This window comes from Vidua chalybeata, chromosome 12 (assembly GCF_026979565.1).
Source record: "Vidua chalybeata isolate OUT-0048 chromosome 12, bVidCha1 merged haplotype, whole genome shotgun sequence".
NCBI classification, from domain to species: Eukaryota; Metazoa; Chordata; class Aves; order Passeriformes; family Viduidae; genus Vidua; species Vidua chalybeata.
In genome coordinates, this window is record NC_071541.1 from 18,946,001 (window position 1) to 18,967,970 (window position 21,970).

The following is a 21,970-nucleotide window of genomic DNA, read 5'->3' on the forward strand; positions in this document are numbered from 1 at the left end:
AAACTCTAAGTTTTCTCCTATGTGATGTCACACACTTTTATTTAAACTCCACACCCACAATCTCAGTTCTCTAATTTAATTTTGGAAGCCTTCTCCACGGCCTCAGGTCAAAGGCAGTGTTCTCCTGGGGATCAGTGCTTGGCAGCACAGAAAGTCTGAAATTCCCAGCAGCCAGGGCTCCAACAGATAAATTCCAAGATAAATTCTTGCAGTCTGTGGCTCAACATTTGGAGAATATTGTGGAATAGTAAACATTTTTATAAAAATTGCTGGCTAAAGCTGCTGCGAAATGGATTCTCTTTAAATGATTGAATGTCAGGTTTGTTTTCAAGCCTCAGATTGCTTCACTTCAGTCCTTACTGCTCCTGCTTGTTTTCAAAGCTGAAGTCATTTGTTGAAATGTGAATCATGCCAGACTTTAGCTCTTTGGAGGTTGTCTCATGTTTAAGTAGAGAGACTGAATTTAGAGTAATAGCATCTCACTAATTGACAGCTAATGAGTATTTTGGTTATCTCACTGACACATGCACGCAGTGGACTTGGAGTAAAGAGTAGAAGGGTCTGTCTTGGGCTCTCTGTGGTTTCCCAGCTCCATTTCTTCTCTCCAAGAGCTGCCAGTTGCTGATATTTGTTAGGGCAGCTCCTGGGGGAGGTTTAATCTCTGGATGGCCAAGTTACCATTGGAATTTGAAGAAACTGAGTATTTAAACTGGTTTTCCAGTGACCCAGAGGCAGTTTCACTATAATGTAGCCAAGATAATTGTATTTAAATTAAATGTGTCTTGTGATGTCCAATAATGCATTTACCTCACCTGTTGCTGCACCAGAGATAAAACCCAGGAGCTCATCCTGTTCCCAGGATGCAACCAGGACATTGCTGTTAATTCATGGGGACCAGACCTGGAGTTTGAAGTATTTTTTGCAGTGGTGAATCTTTAGCTTTTCAGAGAGGCATTAAAGCTGTCTGTTGATGTGAGCTGGGTAGATCCCTGACTGTGGGACCTTCCTCCAGCTCTGGCACAAATCTCCTGGCTTTTCCCATAAAACACGTCCAGAATCCCCAAAGCTTCCAAGAGGTGATGCTCACATTCCTCTTATGGGATTCCAAAGCAAATTTGGAAGATAAATAAGTAATTAATGATATTTCTGTAAATTAGGTTTATATTTAACTTCTACTTTTAGTATGGGCATAAATATTTGGTAACACTAAGCTGAGCCTGCACCTCCTAGAACGCAACAATGGATTTTAAACTTTATCTTTCCTGTGTGTTTATTGCAAGAATACAGTTTAAAAAAAATAATCTAATTGCTTTCTTCCTTGTTTTCTTCTTCCCAATTGCATGTTTATACAGAATTAATGATTGGGCAATATTTTAGTGTGTGATTTCAGTATAAACACTTCTACCATCCATTATCCACATCCTTAAGAAATATCCTTAAGAAATACCCTTATTCCTTATGAAATGCTCCCCAAGGCAGTGTTTACATTTGATTGTTAAGAAATTTATTTATCCACTATTGAAACCAGGGGTGAAATTCTTCTAGAACACAGTGGAAATAAATTATTAATATATGTATTTCTATTGTTTTCATTGGTGAGGTAGATTTCAGGTAATACAAGAACATTTTGTTAGGTGTTGGAAATGCACAAAGCTGCTCTTCTTTAGCACTTGAGGTGATGTTCTGTGGTGTTCAGGTTTTGAGTTATGCAATAAATTTTTCCTTGTACAAGAAAAAAGCAGGGAAGGTACTCTAAGCTTTGGCTTGAGCAAAGAAAATGCAGAGAGGCTGATCCCATATTCCTCCAACAACATCAGAGTGTCAGTATAATTCCTTTTTATCAACAGATTTATCTTTATTTTTTCTTTATCTTTTCAAAGAGGTGAAATTCTCCTTTAGTCCAAAGCAGATACATTCAGCCTGAGGGATACAAGGGATGGATTCCTGGAGGAATGTCTGTTTGTAAGGCCTGGATCAGTGAATTCAGTTCTATCCCAGCAATCCTGGTGCATAAAAATTGCTCATAAACTCTCCTTCACATTAATTATTTCATATCAAGTTAGTCTAGAGAAAGGAAAACTGATTAGGAGACCAACCAGACACTCAAATATCTGACAACAGCAGTCTCCAGTACTCTGACACTTTAAAACAATATAAAGTTTCTAAACACAGCATTCCCAATAAACCAGTTTTTCTAAACGAGCTACGTGGATAATGATGAATGAGTGGTTGTTGGGAAGTTGTTCACAGGGCAATGAATTTCCACTGCCATTGCTGACTTTGAGAGCAAGATTGTACCTGTTTAATAGGACTCCTTTTATATTGTTTAACAGCTGTGAAATGTGTGCTTCTGAATGTTTCATCATTTCAGTGCATTTTCACTTCAGTGCTGGAAATCACATTATGCTTTTTATTACAAAATATTGTGGGATGGGGTGAAGAATACAAGGGTGGCAAAGAAGGGGAAGTGTGCATGTGCAGCAGGTAGATTTAATTAGTATATTTGTGTGTTTTCAGGACATTGAAGGCAATACAGGAAGTTTTCTGTAGACACTGATTACAGATAAATACATCCTTGATTTTCTCTCCTTTTTTTCCTGCAGGGCCAAGGCTTTTCGTGGAAAAAAGGTCCATGGAGAGTATGACATAAAGGTGGAACAGGTAACTGACTTAGCCTGAATGTTATTTTTATATCTGTGCATTTATAAACACATATATTTAATCCATGTCTGTAATCCCTCCCTGGAGGCATTTTAAAGCTGTGTGGATGTGGCACTTGGGGACATGGTTTGGTGTTGGCTTTGGATTAATGATAATGGAGATTATCTGAGAGGGCTTTTCCAGCCTAAATGATTCCACGATTCTCTGTGCATTCATAGAGAAAAATTCACAATCTTTGTACCCCAAACCCCTCTCAGTTAGAGAAATGTGATTATTTGGGCTGGGGCAGAGTTAATTTCCCCCCTGGAGCTGCTGGGGGATTTGGTTTCCTGTGTTTCCACTCACAGCTTTGGCTTTAGCTCTTGAATTCTGTTTATCCCAACTCACAGTTTTCCCACTTTGACCCTTCTGGTGGGTAAAAAGTTACAAAGTTTTCCCACTTTTACCCTCTGGGTGGGAATGGGTAGGGGGCTGAGCTGCCAGCTGGGGTTAAACCACAACTGCCTTTTTTGGCACCCAAAGTGGGCTCTTCTGAGGGGATTTTGACCATAATTTTCACAGCATGAAAAACATCTTGTATTCAGGAGTTGTTGCTTAGAGACTGTGAAGTTCCCAGACACTCCATGAATTCCATGTGGCACTTCTGTATCACTAATTCCCCACTCAGGAATATAAATGTGCTCTGGGTGCAGTGCTAGCTTGTGGGGGTTTTAAAAAAATCCATAATAAATAGGAATAGGAGATAAAATTTAGGGTGCACAAGAATTATAGCTATTTTATTTAAGCTGAAACTAGGGATTTAAAGAAGTCTTTTCAGTGCTTTGGAATCTTGAATTCCTCAAAAAAATGCTGCTGTATGAAGCATCAGTCCTTGAGTTGTTTTGCCATTGGATTTTCAAGGAGTGAGGGAAAATTATCATTATCCATCATTATCCAGCTGATCTAAATTCACTCTAATGGTACAGCATCCACTCCTTACACCACTGAATATCTGAATATCTGCTGCCCTTGGCTTGGGAACACGGAAGGTTTTGCCAGGGGTCTTCAGGAGTATTGAGGGAGAGGCAGGAAAACAAAGACAACTGATTTGCCCATTCCCACCTAGGCCAGAGCAGGCAGCTGACAGCACAGCCCATCTCTTTACCAGGAGCAAAAACTCGGGCTAAACCTGGAATTCCCCTCCTGTGCTGCTAGAACTTTAATCAGAGAGGGACTGCAAGTTTCTGAGCCACACAAATCCTTTTGTTGCTCAGCAGCATACAAATAACAACTACTGCAGTGTGCTGCTGCTAATGCCATTTATTGCAGCAGTAATTATTTCATTTTTACGCTGCCTTTCTCAACAGACAATGTCTTCTATCACACACTAAGCTTTTAGAATGATTTGTTAATTGGAGATACCCGTTCTCAGCCTGGGAGGTGACTGAGTCTGACATTTGCAGAGCCTACAGAGATATCTCACTCTCTGCCCGTTTGCACTGATTTGCACTCAGCTTGGGAGCGCTGTCCCAGCCATCCCAGGAGGGCTGAGGCTGCCTGGGTTTAATGAAACCACGGCCTGAGTGCAGTGCTGAGCTGCAGCAGTGCAGGAGCAGCTCAGCCCTCCCTTCCCTGAGCACCAGGGTGGGAAATGCTCCCAGGTCTGCCCGAGGGACACTTGCAATAATTCCATTTTTCAGGAGCAGACTAACGAGGATTGTGCCACTCTCTATTCTGTGCTTTCCCCGGGACAGCAAAGACACTTTTATTTATCCACCAGGAGACAGCTGGCTGCATTTCAATTCTTCTGCTGGGTGATGTTATTGTGAAGTGCCTTGAGAGACTAAGCTGGTGAAAGGCTGGGGATAAATGTAAAACATCCTGTTCTTTCCTTTCAAATCACTGCAGATTCAGAGTATGGGAGCAGCTCCCTTTAAATTCCACATTTCCAGGCTGAGAAGACTTTTGAAAAAACACTTTAATTGAGAATTTTGTGAGACAATTGCTCATTAGCACCAGGTCGTTTTAAAAGAAGAGTAAATGCACATAAAGAAAATCAAAAGGGGTGAGCAGCATGAGGAGACACTAAATTCTATAAAAAAATATTATTTTAATTCTGCTTTTGTACTATTTTCTTCAAAACTTTATGTCAATGTTTAGCCTGTATTAATCTCTTTGATAACATTGTGCAAAGCAAAAATATAATCCCTACATTTCTATGCAGACATGGAGGAGTAAATCCACTTGCTACTGCCTCACAATCCATTTTCACAACATTTTTTTTACCTTTTGCTCTCTTTGGATTAAAACCTTTTCAAATGTGATGTGTTATACTTGACAAATTGTGCTGGATCAATGCCCTCTTGGTGCTCATTTTATTTCAAATGTAGATAGTCAGCACTTCAGTTCCTAAAGCTGAAAATTAGGGACTTGGAAAACAAAGGTAAAATAAACCAGACTGACTAATGGGAGTCTTTTCTTCATAGGCAGAATTTTCAGAAATCAACTTGATAGCCCATGCTGATGGCAATTATGCAGTTGATATCCAAGTAATTCGAAATGGCACAAAAGTTGTCAGGTAAGAAAAACCCAATGGAATATCAGCAAAAAGCAATAACTGGCATCATGTGTGGATGGGAAAGGTGCTGAGTGCTTTGGCTGTGTTTGTGGATTTTGAGTGATGCCCCTCAGGGAGAGTGGAAAATAAAACACCTGATTTGTGACAACCTTTCTGTGACAGGGGGGACACATCTTGACATTTTAATCATGGGGAAAATGGATTTATTAAGGGAAGGAAGTCCAGAATAAAGAATACATGGTTGAGAGTTGGGGTTATTGATTTGGGTTTAATGTTTGCTACAGAAGGACCCAAATTTGGTGATTTTGTACCTGCCAGACTTTCCCAGAATAGCAGAATTTATTTCTGACATGGAATATTTTCTATTGAAACAGACCAAGTCATAACACCCTCTCAGGGCAGTTCCTGGAATATTTCAGCCTGTTTGAAACATTTGGGTTTAAACACCTCAGATTTCCCAACAGCTGGTTTGTCTACAAAGGATGATGCCAATGAAGGCAGGGTAAATTTAATTTGGTTTTTTTCAGTGAGGACATCAACAGCCTCATAAATGTGAGGGGAGAAAACAGGGCAGAGAAAAAAAATTAAGGTAGTATTAGAAAAGTTATAGCATCAAAATTATTATGTTGGCAAAATTATTAGCAAAATTACATCCAATTTTTATTTAAATTGTGAGAATTGCTCCTATTTTAGCTGGTGCATTTATGTGTAAGTGAAGTGTAGCAGTTGTTTGGCTGAAAAATTGAATATAAAGGCAGTGCCACACAAGCATGTCCCAGACCTTCATGGTTTGCAGAACATATCTCCCAATGAAAGATTTGAATATGTCTACTCATTCATGTAAAAAAACCAACCAAACATACAAACATGCAAACAGAAAACAAAACAAAACAAAAAACCAACAAAAAACTCCAGGAAAAAATATTAAAAATAAGTTTATGCTTCAAAATTCCAATTCTTTAATCTCTGGCATGTTTTAAAAATGTTGCAGTTTAATACAAAAACAATGATCTTGTGCCAAACCCGCAAGATTATTTCCTTAGAAGAGTAAGAGATTTGATTTTTCTTAGGGTTGGTGGAATTTTTTACCCAATGATGGAAGTTTTGGAGCCAAGAAATCTTGATGGCTGCTCCCTAGTGGCTTTTCTTGACTATTCCAAAAAGTATTTTAAAAAGTATCAAGGCCAAGTTACCATCAAAACATGTCAGGAGAAAATGAGGGCTGGGAACCTCCAGAAAAATAACATCTCCAAAGATTTGCAGGTCGTGAGAAAATTTGGGAAAATTGCTGCTTGTCTTAGGAAAAAAAAGGACCTTTGTGCCATCAGATAACTCTGAGAATGAGATAACAATATTATGGTTTTATGGGTCATTTATTTACCCAAATAGAACTACCTGGAGCTGATAATTTTCCCTCAAATCTGGTGTGAGATGCCTGGGGACGTGGCTTGTGGTGTGAGAGGGAGGTGCAGGCATGATGGGACAGCAATTCTCTGTTTCTGTGATAATTGGAGATATTTGTTATCAATTTGAGGCCTAAAGTGACCTTGTATCACAGATTTATGAGCAAATTATTACTTAGCAAAATCATAACAAAATGTTGCTGGTTTGGCTTAGTTTAGGAGGACAACAATATTTAACAGGCACTGACTTGTTTGTTTTTTGTGAATGAAGATCATACCATGAAAAATTATATTTTCTGTAACATAATGCTGAGATTTTTGTATCTTGATTCTGTAGCCACAATTAAAATTTTCCTCCTGGCCTCCTTCAGTATGCAGTCACTCCATCCAGCATTAATTACGGACCTAGAACAATTATGGGAATGTATCATATTCCTTTGAGGGGCTTTTGCAAAGCAAACTGTATTTTTTCTTTTTAATTTTTAAAAAGTACATTCCCTCCATTCCCCAATTGTTTCATTAAATTGGTCTTTGAGAGGACACTTTCTGTTCTTTTATTTGAAACCACAGTGCTGTCTGGGATGTCTTATCCTCCTTATTTTAATAAACAAAAGTTGCCTCTTTCTTTCACTGAGGGATCTGCAATTTTAATGAAGGCATGTGGGAATTGGAAAAACAGAAAACTTCTACAGACACTGAAGAGTGTGATCTACAATCTCAGAAAAAGCTTAAATTAATTTGAAAATAAAATACACAAATATTAAACAAGAAATAATAAACTTATGTTTCTATAATTGTAAGAAAAAATATACCTCAAGTAAAAAACTATATTAATAAAATATGAAGAGTTTATAATATAAGGGTGTGGCCATATAGAATAAGCTAAAAGTTTAAAAATTATAATAGGAACATATATATAAAAATATAACAAAAACCTATTAAACAAAAATATCTACAGCACAACAAAATTAAATAAAAATAATAAGTCAGAAAAACAAAATAAACCTTATAGCAAACCTTATCTATTAAGCTAAAAAGTTATATATTACCTTAAAACAAAAAACTTGTAACTACTCTTAAACTATAACCAGTTACTTACTCTCATAAATCTCAGAGCTTCTAAAACTAATATTTATCTGAACAATAAATCATTCTTAACCCAAAAACAGTCCCATGCCTCCATTAATACCAGCGATAAAGGCATCATTAATCCTCTAAGTGCTATATTCTGCCTGGGCCAGTAAATTGGATTTGCATGTTCCAAACTCTGGGCGCCCCCATGAAACCTAGATCACAACATCTCAGAGCTGTGCTGCAGATATTCTTCAGGAATCCTGTTTAAAGGCAGGGATTTCTTTACAGGTTTTGCTCACTGAGCTTCAGTGCCACTTCAACAACTCTTGACAGGAAATCCTTAATGTTGCTTTTGCCAAATCGTGCAGATTTGGGGTTTTTATTTATTTTTACAGTGGCAGTGGTGAAACACTGGCATGGGGTGTCCAGAGCAGCTGTGGCTGCCCCATCCCTGGCAGTGTCCAAGGCCGGGTTTGGAGCACCCTGGGACAGTGGAAGATGTCCATTAGATGCCTTCCACTAGAAAAGAAAATGAGCTCTAAAAGCTCTCTTCCAACCCAAACACTTCTATGATCCTGCAATTTGAAATTCAAGAATCCATCTAATCTACTTGGACTGCTGCATCCAAGCTGGGATCTCCGAACTGCTAAAGCAATTTTAACATGGGTTTTAATTGTCTTGTTGGTTTTGTTCTACCAGACTGAGAATTCAGAATAATTTTGTAATCTTCAGAGTATCTCACTCCAGTAAACAGCTTATATTTATTCAAGGCATGCAAATAATTTCACCAATTTACTATGCTAATTTAATTTACCCTGCAGTTATACCTCTTTTAGGAAGTTGAAATCTTCAAGCTAGTCAGGGTTTTTTCCCCCCTGTAAAATTGGAATGAAGAAAAGACTCTTTCAACAATCAAATTTAAGAGTGGATTGCCCCTGTTCTGAAGGCTTTGTCCTGTTGGTTTGTGTTTTCTATTTTCCATAACCTTCTCCAGTAACAAAATGTCAGGGTTGGAGTAAGGTGAAGATGGTGTCAGATTGTTGGCAAAGGTGCAGGGTGATAGGCAGGAAACCACAGGGAGCAGCGGGGGAAATGCTGGTCAGATACCAGAGAGAAAAGGGGGAAATGCAGCTGTAAGTCAAAAAATTCATTTTGACAAGTCTCTTGATCAAAAGTTCGGTTGTGATTCTCTCCATTATGGTCTGATTCCATTTGCCGGCAATGTGGCTGCTTCATCCCTTACTGTCCTTAAAACAGCCTGACAATAATTGTGGAAAAAAAAAAATTGTTCCCCAAAAGCCCAAGTTTGTGGCAGAGCCCTTTGATTTTCCTGCTTTAGTTTTGCTTGTCGCTGCTCAGAAAATGGAGAACACAAACTAAGGACATACCTAGAGGTTATAGATGGGATTTATCTGTCAGCAGGAAAACACCCTGAAATCTATGGCAATTTATCTCTCCTCTTAATAGAACCCCATTATTGAGGGGATGCTGAACAGATTAAGGGTGTTGCAGATTTTCATGAAGCCATCATGGCTCTTTCCATTTTTTCCCTTTGGTTTGAGTGTTTTTCATGAAGCCATCATGGCTCTTTCCATCTTTTATCATTTCCCTTTGGTCTGAGTGTTTTTCACAAAGCCATCATGATTCTTTCAATTTTTTCCCTTTGGTTTGAGTGTTTTTCATGAAGCCATCATGGCTCTTTCCATTTTTTCCCTTTGGTTTGAGTGTTTTTCATGAAGCCATCATGGCTCTTTCCATCTTTTGTCATTTCTCTTTGCTTTGAATGTTTTTCACAAAGCCATCATGGCTCTTTCCAGCTTGTGTCATTCCCCTTTGCTTTGCGTGTTCTTCCAGCCCTTCCCTAGTCCGCCACCAGCCATTTTTCCCCCTCTGCAGGTTTTGCTGTTGAAGGAGAGCCAGTTTGCTGGTGGGCTGTCAGCACTGTGGGTGTTTTTTGGCAGGTCGTTCCGGCCCGACTTCGTGCTGGTGCGGCAGCACTCCTACAGCATGGCGGAGAACGAGGATTTCCGCAACCTGATCATCGGCATGCAGTACGCCGGCATCCCCAGCGTCAACTCCCTCGAGTCCATCTACAACTTCTGTGACAAGCCCTGGGTGGTGAGTGCTGCTGCTGCTGCCTTGGAGGGCCCCTAGAGCAGGGGGCAGGCAAGGTTAAGAGAATAAAGTGGGTATTTATCAAAGCCCTCAGCAGGCACAGCTTGGGCAGGCACAGCCTCCAGAGGCTGCACCCGAGCTGGGCCATGGGCACGAGTTTTTCACACAATTCTCAGTCTGGGCCATTTACACATCAGGGGTTAATGCTCCAGTTCCAGCTGCAGGTGATGAAGTCATTTACCCCCAGTTTGCTCCCCCAGCTCACTTCTGTTTATATTTTTGGGGCCTGAGGCAGTGAGGTGCCCTTGAGATTCAGGCCCAGAGAGGAATTGTTGTGTCTGAATAAAACCTGAAGGCAGTAACTAACACTCTGTATGGAGTATTAAAGTTATACCCTAATGAAGTACAGGATTTGAAAAACATAAAAGCTAAATCCTAAACTGGATTTAAAAACATAAAAGCTACATCACTGCACCTGGAAATTTCCTGGGCCTGGCACTTCAGCTGCTGCATTGTGTGTTTCAATCCCCTTCATGAACTTTGATTATCAAACTTCCCTCGCTGAGCAGTGAAACAGTGGAAGGATTAAAAACCAAATTAAGATATTTCAATAATTTTTTTTTTCTTTTCAAAGAGCCAGTATGGAGACAGAGAGGAAAAATCTTTGTAGTACAAATAGAGAAATAAGTGAGGCATCCAACGGAAAGCCTCCCCACTGCTAACATGCTTCCTCAAGTGAGGGAAGTGTTTATTCACAATTTGTCTGGGAAAAGCAAGCTGAGAATATTTCTCATATTTGTGGCTTTGAACATAATTTGAACAGGCTCTAGCCAGTGTTTTCCTCATTCCTGTGAAATTTTTGGGGCTATGCTCTAGCAAGGCAATCTGAAGGGACTCGTTTCCTCATTTGAAAGCCCTTTTCATAACCCTGTGCCTCTGCGGTAGGGGTTGGTCCTTTCAGTTACCCCTGGAGCACTGAGGTGCCCTGGAGAGCCACTGATCTTTGCCAGTTTCAGTGGAAAAGCCAATGCCCTTTTTCTTGACAAGTTTTGTAGAAATGGAGGTGGAATTTGGTGATCTTTTTGGTTCACGAAGAGCTAAATATTAGCAGCAACAAGTTAAAATATCCTGCTGTAAAAGGGGCTGATCCACGGCGCAGTCCCTGCTCCTACAATTCCACTGTCCAACAGCTAAAACAACTTTAAAAAATCCCATTTATTATAAATAGCCAAAATTTCATTTTTTCCTCTGGTATCTGGGTAAGAAAAGAACAGTTGTCAATATTTTTCACACTGCGAGGAAGTTTTACTAAAATACTTTTTATTGCCTTGAAGATGTTAATTTTTTAATACTTACTATGAAAATCCCTCCAAGCAATTGTCAGCAGTTTTTAACATATACCTCTTGCAGCTCATTTTATTATCCTTTTATGCTGCAGTAAACTGCTGCAGGGGTGGAATAAATAATTGATAGAGCATTTACAACTTCTCAGTACACACTGTACATTGCTGAATTCATTATTTTAGGGCATCACATTTTCCAGCTGTGTGGCATTTCCCAGTGCTTTGATTCACTGGATGCAATAAAGCTGGGTGGGGAGGCAAAGCCAGTAGCATTTATATGCAATAAAAAGTAAAGGAATAATTCCTCCTTACGGACTGCCATATCTGTGTCCTTATCACTTTATCAGTGCCCTTCGGGCGGGTCCTAGTGAGGAGTGTGAGCTTTTAGTGTGAGCACAGAAATAATTTCTGTACAAACACCAGGGGCTTTGTTTGGCTTTCAAACTTGAATATCCTGCCTTGTGTAGGTGGTGGCGCTGGGAGATGTAGAGACCACTGTGTATATCCCAGAGCAGCATGAAATCTTCATCAGATTTGGGAGAGGAAAACAGTGGAAGAACTCATGGGGGGATTTTTGGGATGTTCTGTGCGGGGCCAGGAGTTGGACTTCAATGCCCCTCGTGGGTCCCTTCCTACTCAGGATATTCCTTGCTTCTGAAAAGCCATTCCAGAATAGATACCCTGAGGGGTAAAAATCCCTTAACTCAGCCAACTTCATGGATGCTCAGATGTTGCAGCAGAATCCAGGCACTGTTGGTTTTGCCAACATCATCCTCTGCCTCGTTTGGTTGGACCAATCTGGTGTGTGCTCCCTGCCTGGGTGAAATCCCTGCTGAAAATTGTTGTGGATGCCTGGGAATGAACTTCTCAATCTGCTACTGCCTGCTAAAATGAAAGGCAAAAACCTCTGTGCCCCTGCATGGCCATGGACATGCTTGGATTTGGCATTGATTAACCCCCTCTTCAGAGCCTGGTAGGGATTTCTTCCTGCACAATCCCTTTGTCAACACCAGTGCCCTGATATTTGTGTGGAAGTTCTCTCTACAAACATTTCAAGTGCAAAAGCCCCATGGAAAATGGGGAAGCAGAATGCTACAAAAAGCCATTAAGTAACAATCTTTATTAATTCATGAAAAATAGATTGACTTTCCTGCAGGTAAAATGTGGAGTGGCAGAAGGGAATTACAACTTTGATAACAGCAGGGGAAGAAAGGGGTGTGCAATGGAATGGGACTTAAAAGGATGGGAAATTATTGAGTTAGCTGTGGGCAACTCAATAATTTCATGGGAACATGAGAACATGAGAATCTTCCTTATATCAGAGGAAAATTAGGATAGTGTAGATCTGCTAGGAGGGGAAGTCAGCAAGGTGAGACTGGTTATAGAAGGGCTCTCAAATAAAAGAGAGCTAGAACTCAACACACAAGGCCTTTGGGTTTTAAATGAATGCTCTTCACCGTGTCAGGTGTTTGGTGTTTTAGGAGCACACAGCTCCAGATGTAGAACATCTTTTCAGCTCTGAGGGCAGATTCACACCCTGTGCCACAAACTGCAGCACCTGCCCTTAATGTTGCAGGAAAGCTCTTTTTGTACTCTGGCTTTCTGTGCACTTGCCAATAGACAGTGAACAAATCTGTGTTTGATCCGTGTAAAAACAGTGAAAAAAGATCTGTGTTTGAGGTGTATTATTGAAAGGTGGGGTGTGGGACGATGGCCAGGAATGTACTGAGAACAGGACTTAAAGCCAGTATTCCCTGGAGTCAGGGCATGCACAGCTCCTCCAAATGCACAGCAGCAGTTCAGAGCACTGCACAGCCCTGCGAGAAGCTGGGCTGTGAGCAGCCAGGTGGAAGGAAATGTTGGAATGAGTGTGTGTGGTGAGATGTTTGTGTTCTGAAATGTGTTCTTTCTGTGGGGTCGTTACAGCACTCGAGTTATTTCACTTCTGTGGTAACACTTAGCACTTAGCTCATGGAAAATTCACAGCCCTGGCTCGAGATGGATTTCACTTAAATGCTAGTAAGGATGTCAGAAAGCTGGGGGGAAAGCATGGCTTTTATAAATAAAGGCTGAGTTCTTTATTGCTGAACTCACACAACTGTAGAGGAATCGTTTTAAGGTTCGTGCCCTCCTTGAAGAATTATTATAAAAACATTAGAAAGTCTCAGTGCAGGCTCATGTTGCAAAGGAATTGTCTTGGAAATGAAATAACCCCATAAAACAGGACTAGAATTTTACCTGGTTCAATTTACAGCTACACTGAGTTAAGGTGAGGCAAAAACATCCCCTGTCCTTGTAGGATTCCAAATTCATCTCACAGTTTTACTCGTGTTTAATGGGGTGCAGATCCTGCTGTAAAGCATTTAGGAAAAGAAAAAGTAAAGAGGGGAAAAAAAGAGCATCATTAATTATCCAAAGTTAATATTTGATATCATTTAAATTATCTGTTTTCCTTTAGAGAATGTAATTCAGGAAATAAGGGAGGCTTCCCTTAGCTGGGCTTAGGAGCTTTATGCAAATGATGTCATTGTCCCTGGAGGGATTTAAGATTTAAGTTCCACGTGGATGTGGAACTTAAGGACAAGGGTGAATGGTGGACTTAGAAGTTCATGGTTAGTTTTTGGTCTTGGTGATCCTAGAGGGCTTTTCCAGCCCCAGTGAGTCTGTGGTTCTATGGAGATGTGTGAAGGCCAAAAGGAACTGCAAAATGTGGAGACGATATCAGAGCTTGCAGCATTAGGTAAAATCCCATTATTTAGACTGGGGAAATAATATTTAGGAAACCCAACAAAACAACATGTATCAAAAAATACAAAATGTGATTTGCCAGTGTCCTGTGTTGAATTAAAAAAAAAAATATATTCTTCCTTCATGCATCCATTTGCACGATTCTTGTAATGATTGATGTGAAACTTGCCTGCTGAAGGGTTTCCTTCAATTGAACCCTGCTGGAGTTTAGCTTCAGTTGCAAATATTGGTGATAGGGGTGCAGTATTTTTGGAACACCCCACTTTATTCCCTGCCCACCCCACTGTGTCCAGCAGCTTGCTGATAAGTGGAGTCAGGCAGGGAAGTGGAGTTGAGTGACACCAGACAGGCAAACTCTGATTTAATTGTCAGGGGCTGCAAGGTTCAATGTCCAAGGCTGCTGTAGATAGAAAAAAAGGGTTGGGTTTTATTTCAGCTCAGCCTGGCTGCGGTGTGATAATTACAGGCATTACAGGGGCTGGGCTGGTGCTTCCAGGTTCTTTCTGACACTGATAAACCTTCCAGGCCTGCAGAGACTCCAGAACTGCTGCACTTGTGCACAGCAGCTGTATTCAACTGAAAACCCTCACAAAACCAGTCCAGCTCCATGATAATATCAGGATATGTAAAGGAACCCGTTCTGGCTCCTTTAGGGCAGAGGAAAAGCATCCCAGCCCCTGCAGCTGGCTGCACATCTGTTCTCCTGGGGGGCTGCAGGGGTGCTGTGGAGGCTTCAAGGATCTGCTGGTGCCTTAATCACACATTCACTCTGCAGAAGGAGGGGGCACAACCCCCCTAACTGGGCACTGTGACCCTCACTGGCTGTTGCCAGGGTGGTGGAAGGGTCTGTATTTAGGAAAGAGCGAGTGGAGGGAGTCTGTTGCTCTGATTTTTAAGAGTTTTCTAAAGCCTTCTGAGTTTACATTCTTGTAGAGAACTTTCCCACACAACTTTCTGTAAACAACCTATTGTTTTGCATTCTTTCATAGAGGCGGAGAAATTTGATGTACAGGTAGTTTGTGCAGTGTCGTTGGAGAGGTGGCACGTTCACCCTCCAATCCACTGGCACCTTTTGAGAACTATAAAAGATTGGAGTCAGAAAAAATAAATTAGTCTCTTCATCATGACCATAGCTGTGGTGCATGGTTTTTCCTTGTGTCACCTGGTGACAGGAGTCCCAGAGGGATTTGGGAAGCCCAGGTGGGCTGAGCTTGGGCAGAGCTGTCCCAGCCTGTGAGAGGCAGCTGGTGCAGGGATGGGAGCTGGTGCTGAGCAGCTTGGCCCCATCAAAGTGCACTCCTGGCACTCTGCTCCAGCACTGCAGGGACATGGGAACAGAGGAAGCAGGCAGGAAGGGTTTTGTGGGAACAGAGGAAGCAGGCAGGAAGGGTTTTCTGGGCCAGAGCTGGCAGAGAGGGAGGCAGCGATACCTGGAGTGTGTGAAGAGAGCTGCAAGGTCCTGGTGTTCTTCACACAGAGCTCCAGATGGGAACCCATTTGTGCTGAAACATCTTCAGATGTCCCACTGTGCCCCATTGTAGGAATTTGTTGCTATATAAATATATAAATTGAAAGAAGCTTTAAAATGTTAGAGAAGTGCCACAGGACACTCGGTTATGCCGAAGTTGATCTCCTTGCTCAGCCACAGGCATTGCAAGGGAAGGCTGGGTATGGCTTTTCTTGTCAAACCTGGTAGTATTGGAAATCTCACAGTTGTTGTTTGTTTCTTTTCCTTCAGTTTGGGAGCAGACAGCCAAACACTTTTTTGCAAGTTTGTTGATATTTTCCTTGTTTTGCTCCTCTTGCCAGGCTTACACAACTCTGTGACTTCATGTGCTGTATTCTGCTTTGCATTTATTTTGCAGTTGCTTTTCTACTTCTCTGTCTTCATTTTTCTGCTCTAACTGGACATTTAACTTCTCTATTTTTACCTTGCTTTCTTGGAAGGTCTGTTTTAACTGGCCTTTCTTGCTATTTGATGCTTTCTAGTGCTCTTCCCCACCTTGTTTTCTCCTCTGTGTTGCTGCTCCAAGTTGGTCTCCTGTGCTTTTTCCACTCCCAGTTATACTTTAAAAATCTTGAGCAACAGATTGGAGCACTGGCAGGACATTTGTCGGGACTCTGCAGGGAGGAGCAGAAAAAAAGAGATGAGCTCTGTTCCTTCCAGCTTCCTGTTGACACAAATTATTGAAGCTATGCTAATGGGAGACACAACCACGCAGAGGAGATTCAATTTTGTGTCAAAGCATCTTCTGGAGAGCAAACAACAAACAAAATGAATGTGTGCAAGAAGAGAGGCGTTTTGAAAAACCTATTTGCTGTAAATCTGGGAGATTTTCAGTGCTATTCCATGCTGGGTTTAAAAAAAGAAATTCTAAATGTTTATTTCACTGTAAGAAAATCCTGTGCTCGTTAGCAAAAGTCAAATTTGTACAATAATGCTGAGCAATGGGATAGAATTTGGCTGGTCATTGCTCTCTTTTAAATGCCAGAGGGGATTTTCTTAAAGGTCGAGGCTGGAGAATGCTGACCTGCAATGTGGGTGCAGCTCAGATAGGGAAGACATTTAGGGACACTCAGATTTGATGTCTGCCATCGTGATGAATGTCAGGAGCACGGAGATGTACTTTAGTCAGTTTTATGTATTCCATTAGATCAAACCTGGGGCCAGCATTGAACTTTCCAGTTTCAACCACTCTGGCAGGATTGATCTCACTGACAGGTGAAGGCAGGGCAGCCAGAGGGGTGCAGGGACCTTTTCCTGCCCTCTCACTGCAGGAAGCTGCTGAATTTCCTTTCCCTGCCCCAGGGCTGGAGCAGGAGCTGCCTTCTCTCCCAGGCAGGGCAGAGTTGCTTCCTGAGACACCAGGACATGGGTGGCAGGGCTGGAGCAGCCCATGTGGTGACGTGTGGCAGTCTCTGTAACAAATTCCACGTGCCCAACAGCAAATATTTGCCTCAGTGGCCAGTTCTGTGGCCTTTATGCACAGGATTTTGGATTTACAGATTTCAAGTGAAGTCAGAGGCCTGTGCATCTCCAGGGCAGCCAGAGAACGAATAAACAGGTGCTTTTCCTCCAAGCAGAACTTTCTTAAGAACAAAAAACCTGCATAAAAAAAACCCTGTTTTAATTCTCTGTCAGCCAGAAAATTCTCTTTGCTCAGTCTGCTGCTTAGAGCACAACATGTTGATGGATTTGTCGTGTGAGAGCTGAAAGTAAATCCACAAAAATGTGTCAGAGAGAAGGTGAAAACTTTGTAAGCTTTTTGGTCAAAAGACAATTTAATACCCGGTTTGAACATTGAACTGGAGCAGAATTCATAAATACAATTATAAGTTTAAATGCACAACTAGAAATCTAAATGCATTAAACCCAGTAGTGTATTTGCTCTTTGCACCTCTTTATACAGCTGGTTTAGTTTAATCTAGTCTTGGAATAGGAAGGGAATATTCCAGCCTTCCTTGCTAATTTTGCCTTCCTAAAACAAGTAAGGTCACTTGAAAGTCCTAGTTATAAAAAAAAAAAAAAAAAAAAAAAAAAAAAAAAAAAAAAAAAAAAACCAAAAAAACCCCCCAAAAAAAAAAACCAGTCATCCTTAAATAATAAATAAATCTCAGTGTGGTGATGATTTTTCTGTTCCATACAGCCAATAATTCTCTCAGCTCTGTATTTAACAATTCTTGCTTGCACTCTCAAGTGCATTATATATAAACTGAGTAAGGGAGTATTTTGCTTTGAGCAGCATTTACTGCCATCAGGATCATTTAAAGCAAAAGTAGAATTTTTGACTACATTCTTGAATTTTGTAGTAGGTTGTTGCCACTCTGCCCTGTTCTCTGCACTAAAAAGCAGCAGTGGGAAATCTTGACATCCATTACAGACTTCCATTGCATTGGGCATTTCTAGGGGCAGGAAATTCAAATGGACTTTTTAACTGATTCTTAACTTCTAGTGGAAGAAACTGTTTTCAAACAGAGGCTGTAAAGTTAATATTCAAAACAGGACTGTAAAGCTGGGGTTGAAGTCCTTTGCATTGTCTGCTGGTTCTGCTACAGGAGAGACTCAGAAACTCTTTTTGTGCTTGGTTAAGGCAAATATCCACACCTGAAGGCCAGATTATGGAAATTAAGTTTGATTTCTTGTGCAATCTTAATGTGTAATTACAAAGGAAACCTGTGTGTTATATACCCTATTAAATTATCTTAGAAAATCATTTTTTTCAGTTAAAATCTAGGTTATATCTGCTTCTTCAATGTGTGACTGGGGTGACTCAGAGCTGAGGAGGATCAGGGGTGTGACACTTCCCTTCCTGACACAGGAATCTGTCGCCCATCCAGGAAAATCCCTCATGTTGTGATGGTTCCACCAGGGCAACCCCCTCCCCATCCTGTTCCTCTCCTCCAGTGCAGTTCTCCCACATCATCTCCACAGCTCCCACCAGCACTGCCATTCCCCTCTGACATTCCTGGATATTCCACTTCCATTCTCAGCTCCAGCCCCCTCTGACATCGGTGCAAAGTGTCCTGGTTTCTTTTTTTGGGGTGTGTGAGCACCACCCCTGCTCTCTGAGGTGTTTTTAGTGGGTGGTTCAGTTTAAAATGCTGTGAAATCCCTGTTTGGGTATCAGCCACCCCAAGGAGTCCTTTGGCTTTTGCTGCTGGGCCTAGCAGAGGTTGGCTGGTGGTGTCTGAGGAGTGGCATTGCACCCTGGAAATCCACCATGGAAACCCACCCTGGGAATCTCCACCCTGGGAATCTCCACCATGGAAACCCACCATGGAAATCCACTCTGGAAACCCACCATGGAAACCCACCATGGAAATCCACTCTGGAAACCCACCATCGAAACCCACCATGGAAAACCCACCATGGAAATTCACCCTGGAAATCCACCATGGAAAACCCACTATGGAAATTCACCATGGAAAACCCACCATGGAAAACCCACCATGGAAATTCACCATGGAAAACCCACCATGGAAACCCACCATGGAAAACCCACCATGGAAATCCACCATGGAAAACCCACCATGGAAATTCACCATGGAAAACCCACCATGGAAACCCACCATGGAAATTCACCCTGGAAATCCACCATGGAAAACCCACCATGGAAATTCACCATGGAAAACCCACCATGGAAACCCACCATGGAAAACCCACCATGGAAATTCACCCTGGAAATCCACCATGGAAAACCCACCATGGAAATCCACCCTGGAAATCCACTCTGGAAACCCATCCTAGAAACCCACACTGGAAATCCACACTAGAAATCTTCACCCTGGAAATCCACCATGGAATTCCAACATGGAAATCCACCCTGGAAATCTCCACCCTGGAAATTTCCACCCTGGAAATTTCCCATGGAAAACCACCATGGAAACCCACCCTGGAAATCCACCCTGGGAATCTCCACACTGGAAATCTCCACCCTGGAAATCCACCCTGGAAATCTACCATGGAAATCTACCCTGGAAATCCACCCTGGAAATCTCCACCCTTGAAACCTACCCTGGACACCCACTATGAAAATCTACCATGGAAATCCACCATGGTAGATGATGAAATTCTGCCATGGAAACCCACCCTGTAAATCTCCACCCTGGAAACCTGCCCTTGAAATCTACCATGGAAATCCACCTGGAAATCCACCACTGATTCCTTCCTCTACAAGTTTCCTTAACTCAGTATTTTTATGGAAAACTCCTATTTGAACTGGACCTCATCTGTAAAAAGCCCCACAAACAAGAAATTCTCTTTCTGTTGCCATGAACCCCAAACCCTTCTGAGAAGTGCTTAAGCACAAGGCCATCAAAATAAACAACAGCACAAATGTTTCCCTGGTCAGAGCACTGAACTCCCTGTTCCCATAACAGTGGAATAAAGTGCATTTTCTCACTGCTGGAAGAGCACCCAGGAAGGGGTCCCCAGAGCCTCTCACTTCCATAATTTTTTTCTCCTTCTCTAAATTTTCAATCAAAAATAATGGGCTCCAGAAGGCCTCTCAATCTAGGCCTCACCGTATTACCTTTTGCTAATTCTTTTATACCAGGCATGTCTTGATCTGTGTTCTACACTTTTATGCTCATAGGCTGTTTTCCTTCATTTTAATCTGCATGTCTTCCTTAAATCTCACTTTCCTCACTGTTTACACATTTGGTCAGTGCCTCTTCCACCAGCCAAGGTGTCTCTCCTTGCCAGATGCCTTCTTGCCCAACCCTGCAAGCCAGGAGATGTTTTTATGTCTCTGACTGTGACCATTTTCTGGTTCTTTGGGATTTTTTTTTAATCCTGTTTTTCCAACTGTTGTAGAAAACTTTTTTTTTCTCTCATGGATGCATTCTGGTAATTTGTAAGCCAGTTCATGCAGTTCAGTTCTTCCAAGGGCATGAGGTTTTCATTTAAGACTTTTATTTTTGTTTGTTTTTTTTTTTTTTTTTTGCATCCTGTAGAAGCTCTTAATGGTTTGCATCTCATCAGCTGTAATTCTCATGTGAAAATATTCCAGCAGTTAATGACATGGTGATTAGCAGTGGCAGAGCTGTGCCTCTCGGATTGCAGTTCTCATGCTGCAGGGGAGGTGCTGGAGCCCAGAAAATGCCCTCGGAAATTCTGGAGAGCTGGAGCAGACAGCCCAAATGCCTCTGGGAAGGGCAGCACACCCCACAGGGGCTGAGCAGCCCCATCTCTGGAGGGGCTGCAAGAGCCCCAGAGGGCCAGGAGGGAGCTAAAAGGAAAAGAGGTGAGGAAATCAGGAAATATCAGCTGCAGTCAAAGACAAGGAGGAGATGCTGCTGATCCCAGGGCAGGGCTTGAGGGGAAAATGAAAAAAATTGTCTCTCTCCATCTGGGAGAGGCAGAGATCACCTTGGGGTGATCCCCTCTGGGGCTCTTGTGCAGGCTGGGCTGCAAAGCCTCAGGGAACACCTCACCTGCAGTACAAAACTCACCGTGCAGGGTCCATGGAAGCAATCCTTGCATTCCCAGACCCACTCTCCTGTCTTTGGCTTTGGGTCCTGCTGGAAAACCATTGGGACATTGGGGCACAAGCCAGTTGATGGACTGTGGACCTTATTAGCATAAGAGAATTGATAACAGGATGCCTTGACAAGAGCAAACAGAACTTTGAGGATTAAATCAAGACTGCAAGAAGATTCAACCAGAGGGGTTTACCAGGAAAAACAAAATCACATCAGACTTCTGCAAGCAAGAGATGTTTAAAATGTATAAATTTGTTTATGTGATGATTAACCCACTCACTGTAGTAAAACATCACAGTCTTCCTAAAATAAGAATATAGGCAGTTGTACTTCACAATAAATTGGGATTCCTTGACCATCACACCAAATCCCCATCTCTCTCTCTTCATCACTGACAGAAAGCCACTGGAGGAGCACCGAGCTCTGTTGCCAGTTCCCATCTCCTCTGCACTCTGCTCGTGCACCCAAACTGATTTGTGGGAGCTGTTTCACCCTTCAGTGGCTGTCTCAAGGTCTGGGTTGACTCTGGGAGTTTGAATACTTGCATGGAGCTGTGTCAGCTCCTGCTGAAGAGGAGGGTGTCAGCTGCAGTCAGAGTCTGCTCCCCTCCATTCTCCTGTGAGGTATCAAATGTGTGGGAACTCAGCCCTCTGGAAAAGCACTCAGGGTGTGCTAAAGTGTAACACAAGAAATGCTCACCAATTTCAACAAAGAAGCACGTGGAGGGCACAAAAAGGTAACACAGATGCTTCCCAGGTAATAATAATATTAAAAATGCAGTAATATAATATTAAAACAGACACTGTGTTTAAAATGCAGATATAGTGAAAAACCTTGGCCAAAGTTGATTGACTCCCACAGAGAGCATGTGTCAAATGTATCCTTCCAGCCCTTTCCACTCAACTGCTTCATTCCTCCTCCCTCTGAAGCATCTCAAATGTTTGTGTCTCAGTCTGTTGGCCTCCAAGGACCCCTCTTTGTGCTTCGTGTTTTTGAACATCTCTCATTCTTACAAGATAACCCAGCCTTTATGGAATGACAGCCACATTTCTGAGCCTCAGCCTGAAAAGGGACATTTCAGCCTA

The 21,970-nt window shown here is 41.9% G+C and overlaps 1 protein-coding gene across 1 annotated transcript in view; it reads left to right on the forward strand.

The window, feature by feature from the left end:
• The window catches only part of SYN2 (synapsin II), a 168,749-nt gene that overhangs the window by 59,100 nt on the left and 87,679 nt on the right, over positions 1 to 21,970 (forward strand). The window contains exons 2-4 of the mRNA XM_053953629.1: positions 2,604 to 2,661; positions 5,127 to 5,218; positions 9,657 to 9,813. Of these exons, the coding sequence (XP_053809604.1) occupies positions 2,604 to 2,661; positions 5,127 to 5,218; positions 9,657 to 9,813 (307 nt within the window). The remainder of the gene's footprint in view (positions 1 to 2,603; positions 2,662 to 5,126; positions 5,219 to 9,656; positions 9,814 to 21,970) is intronic.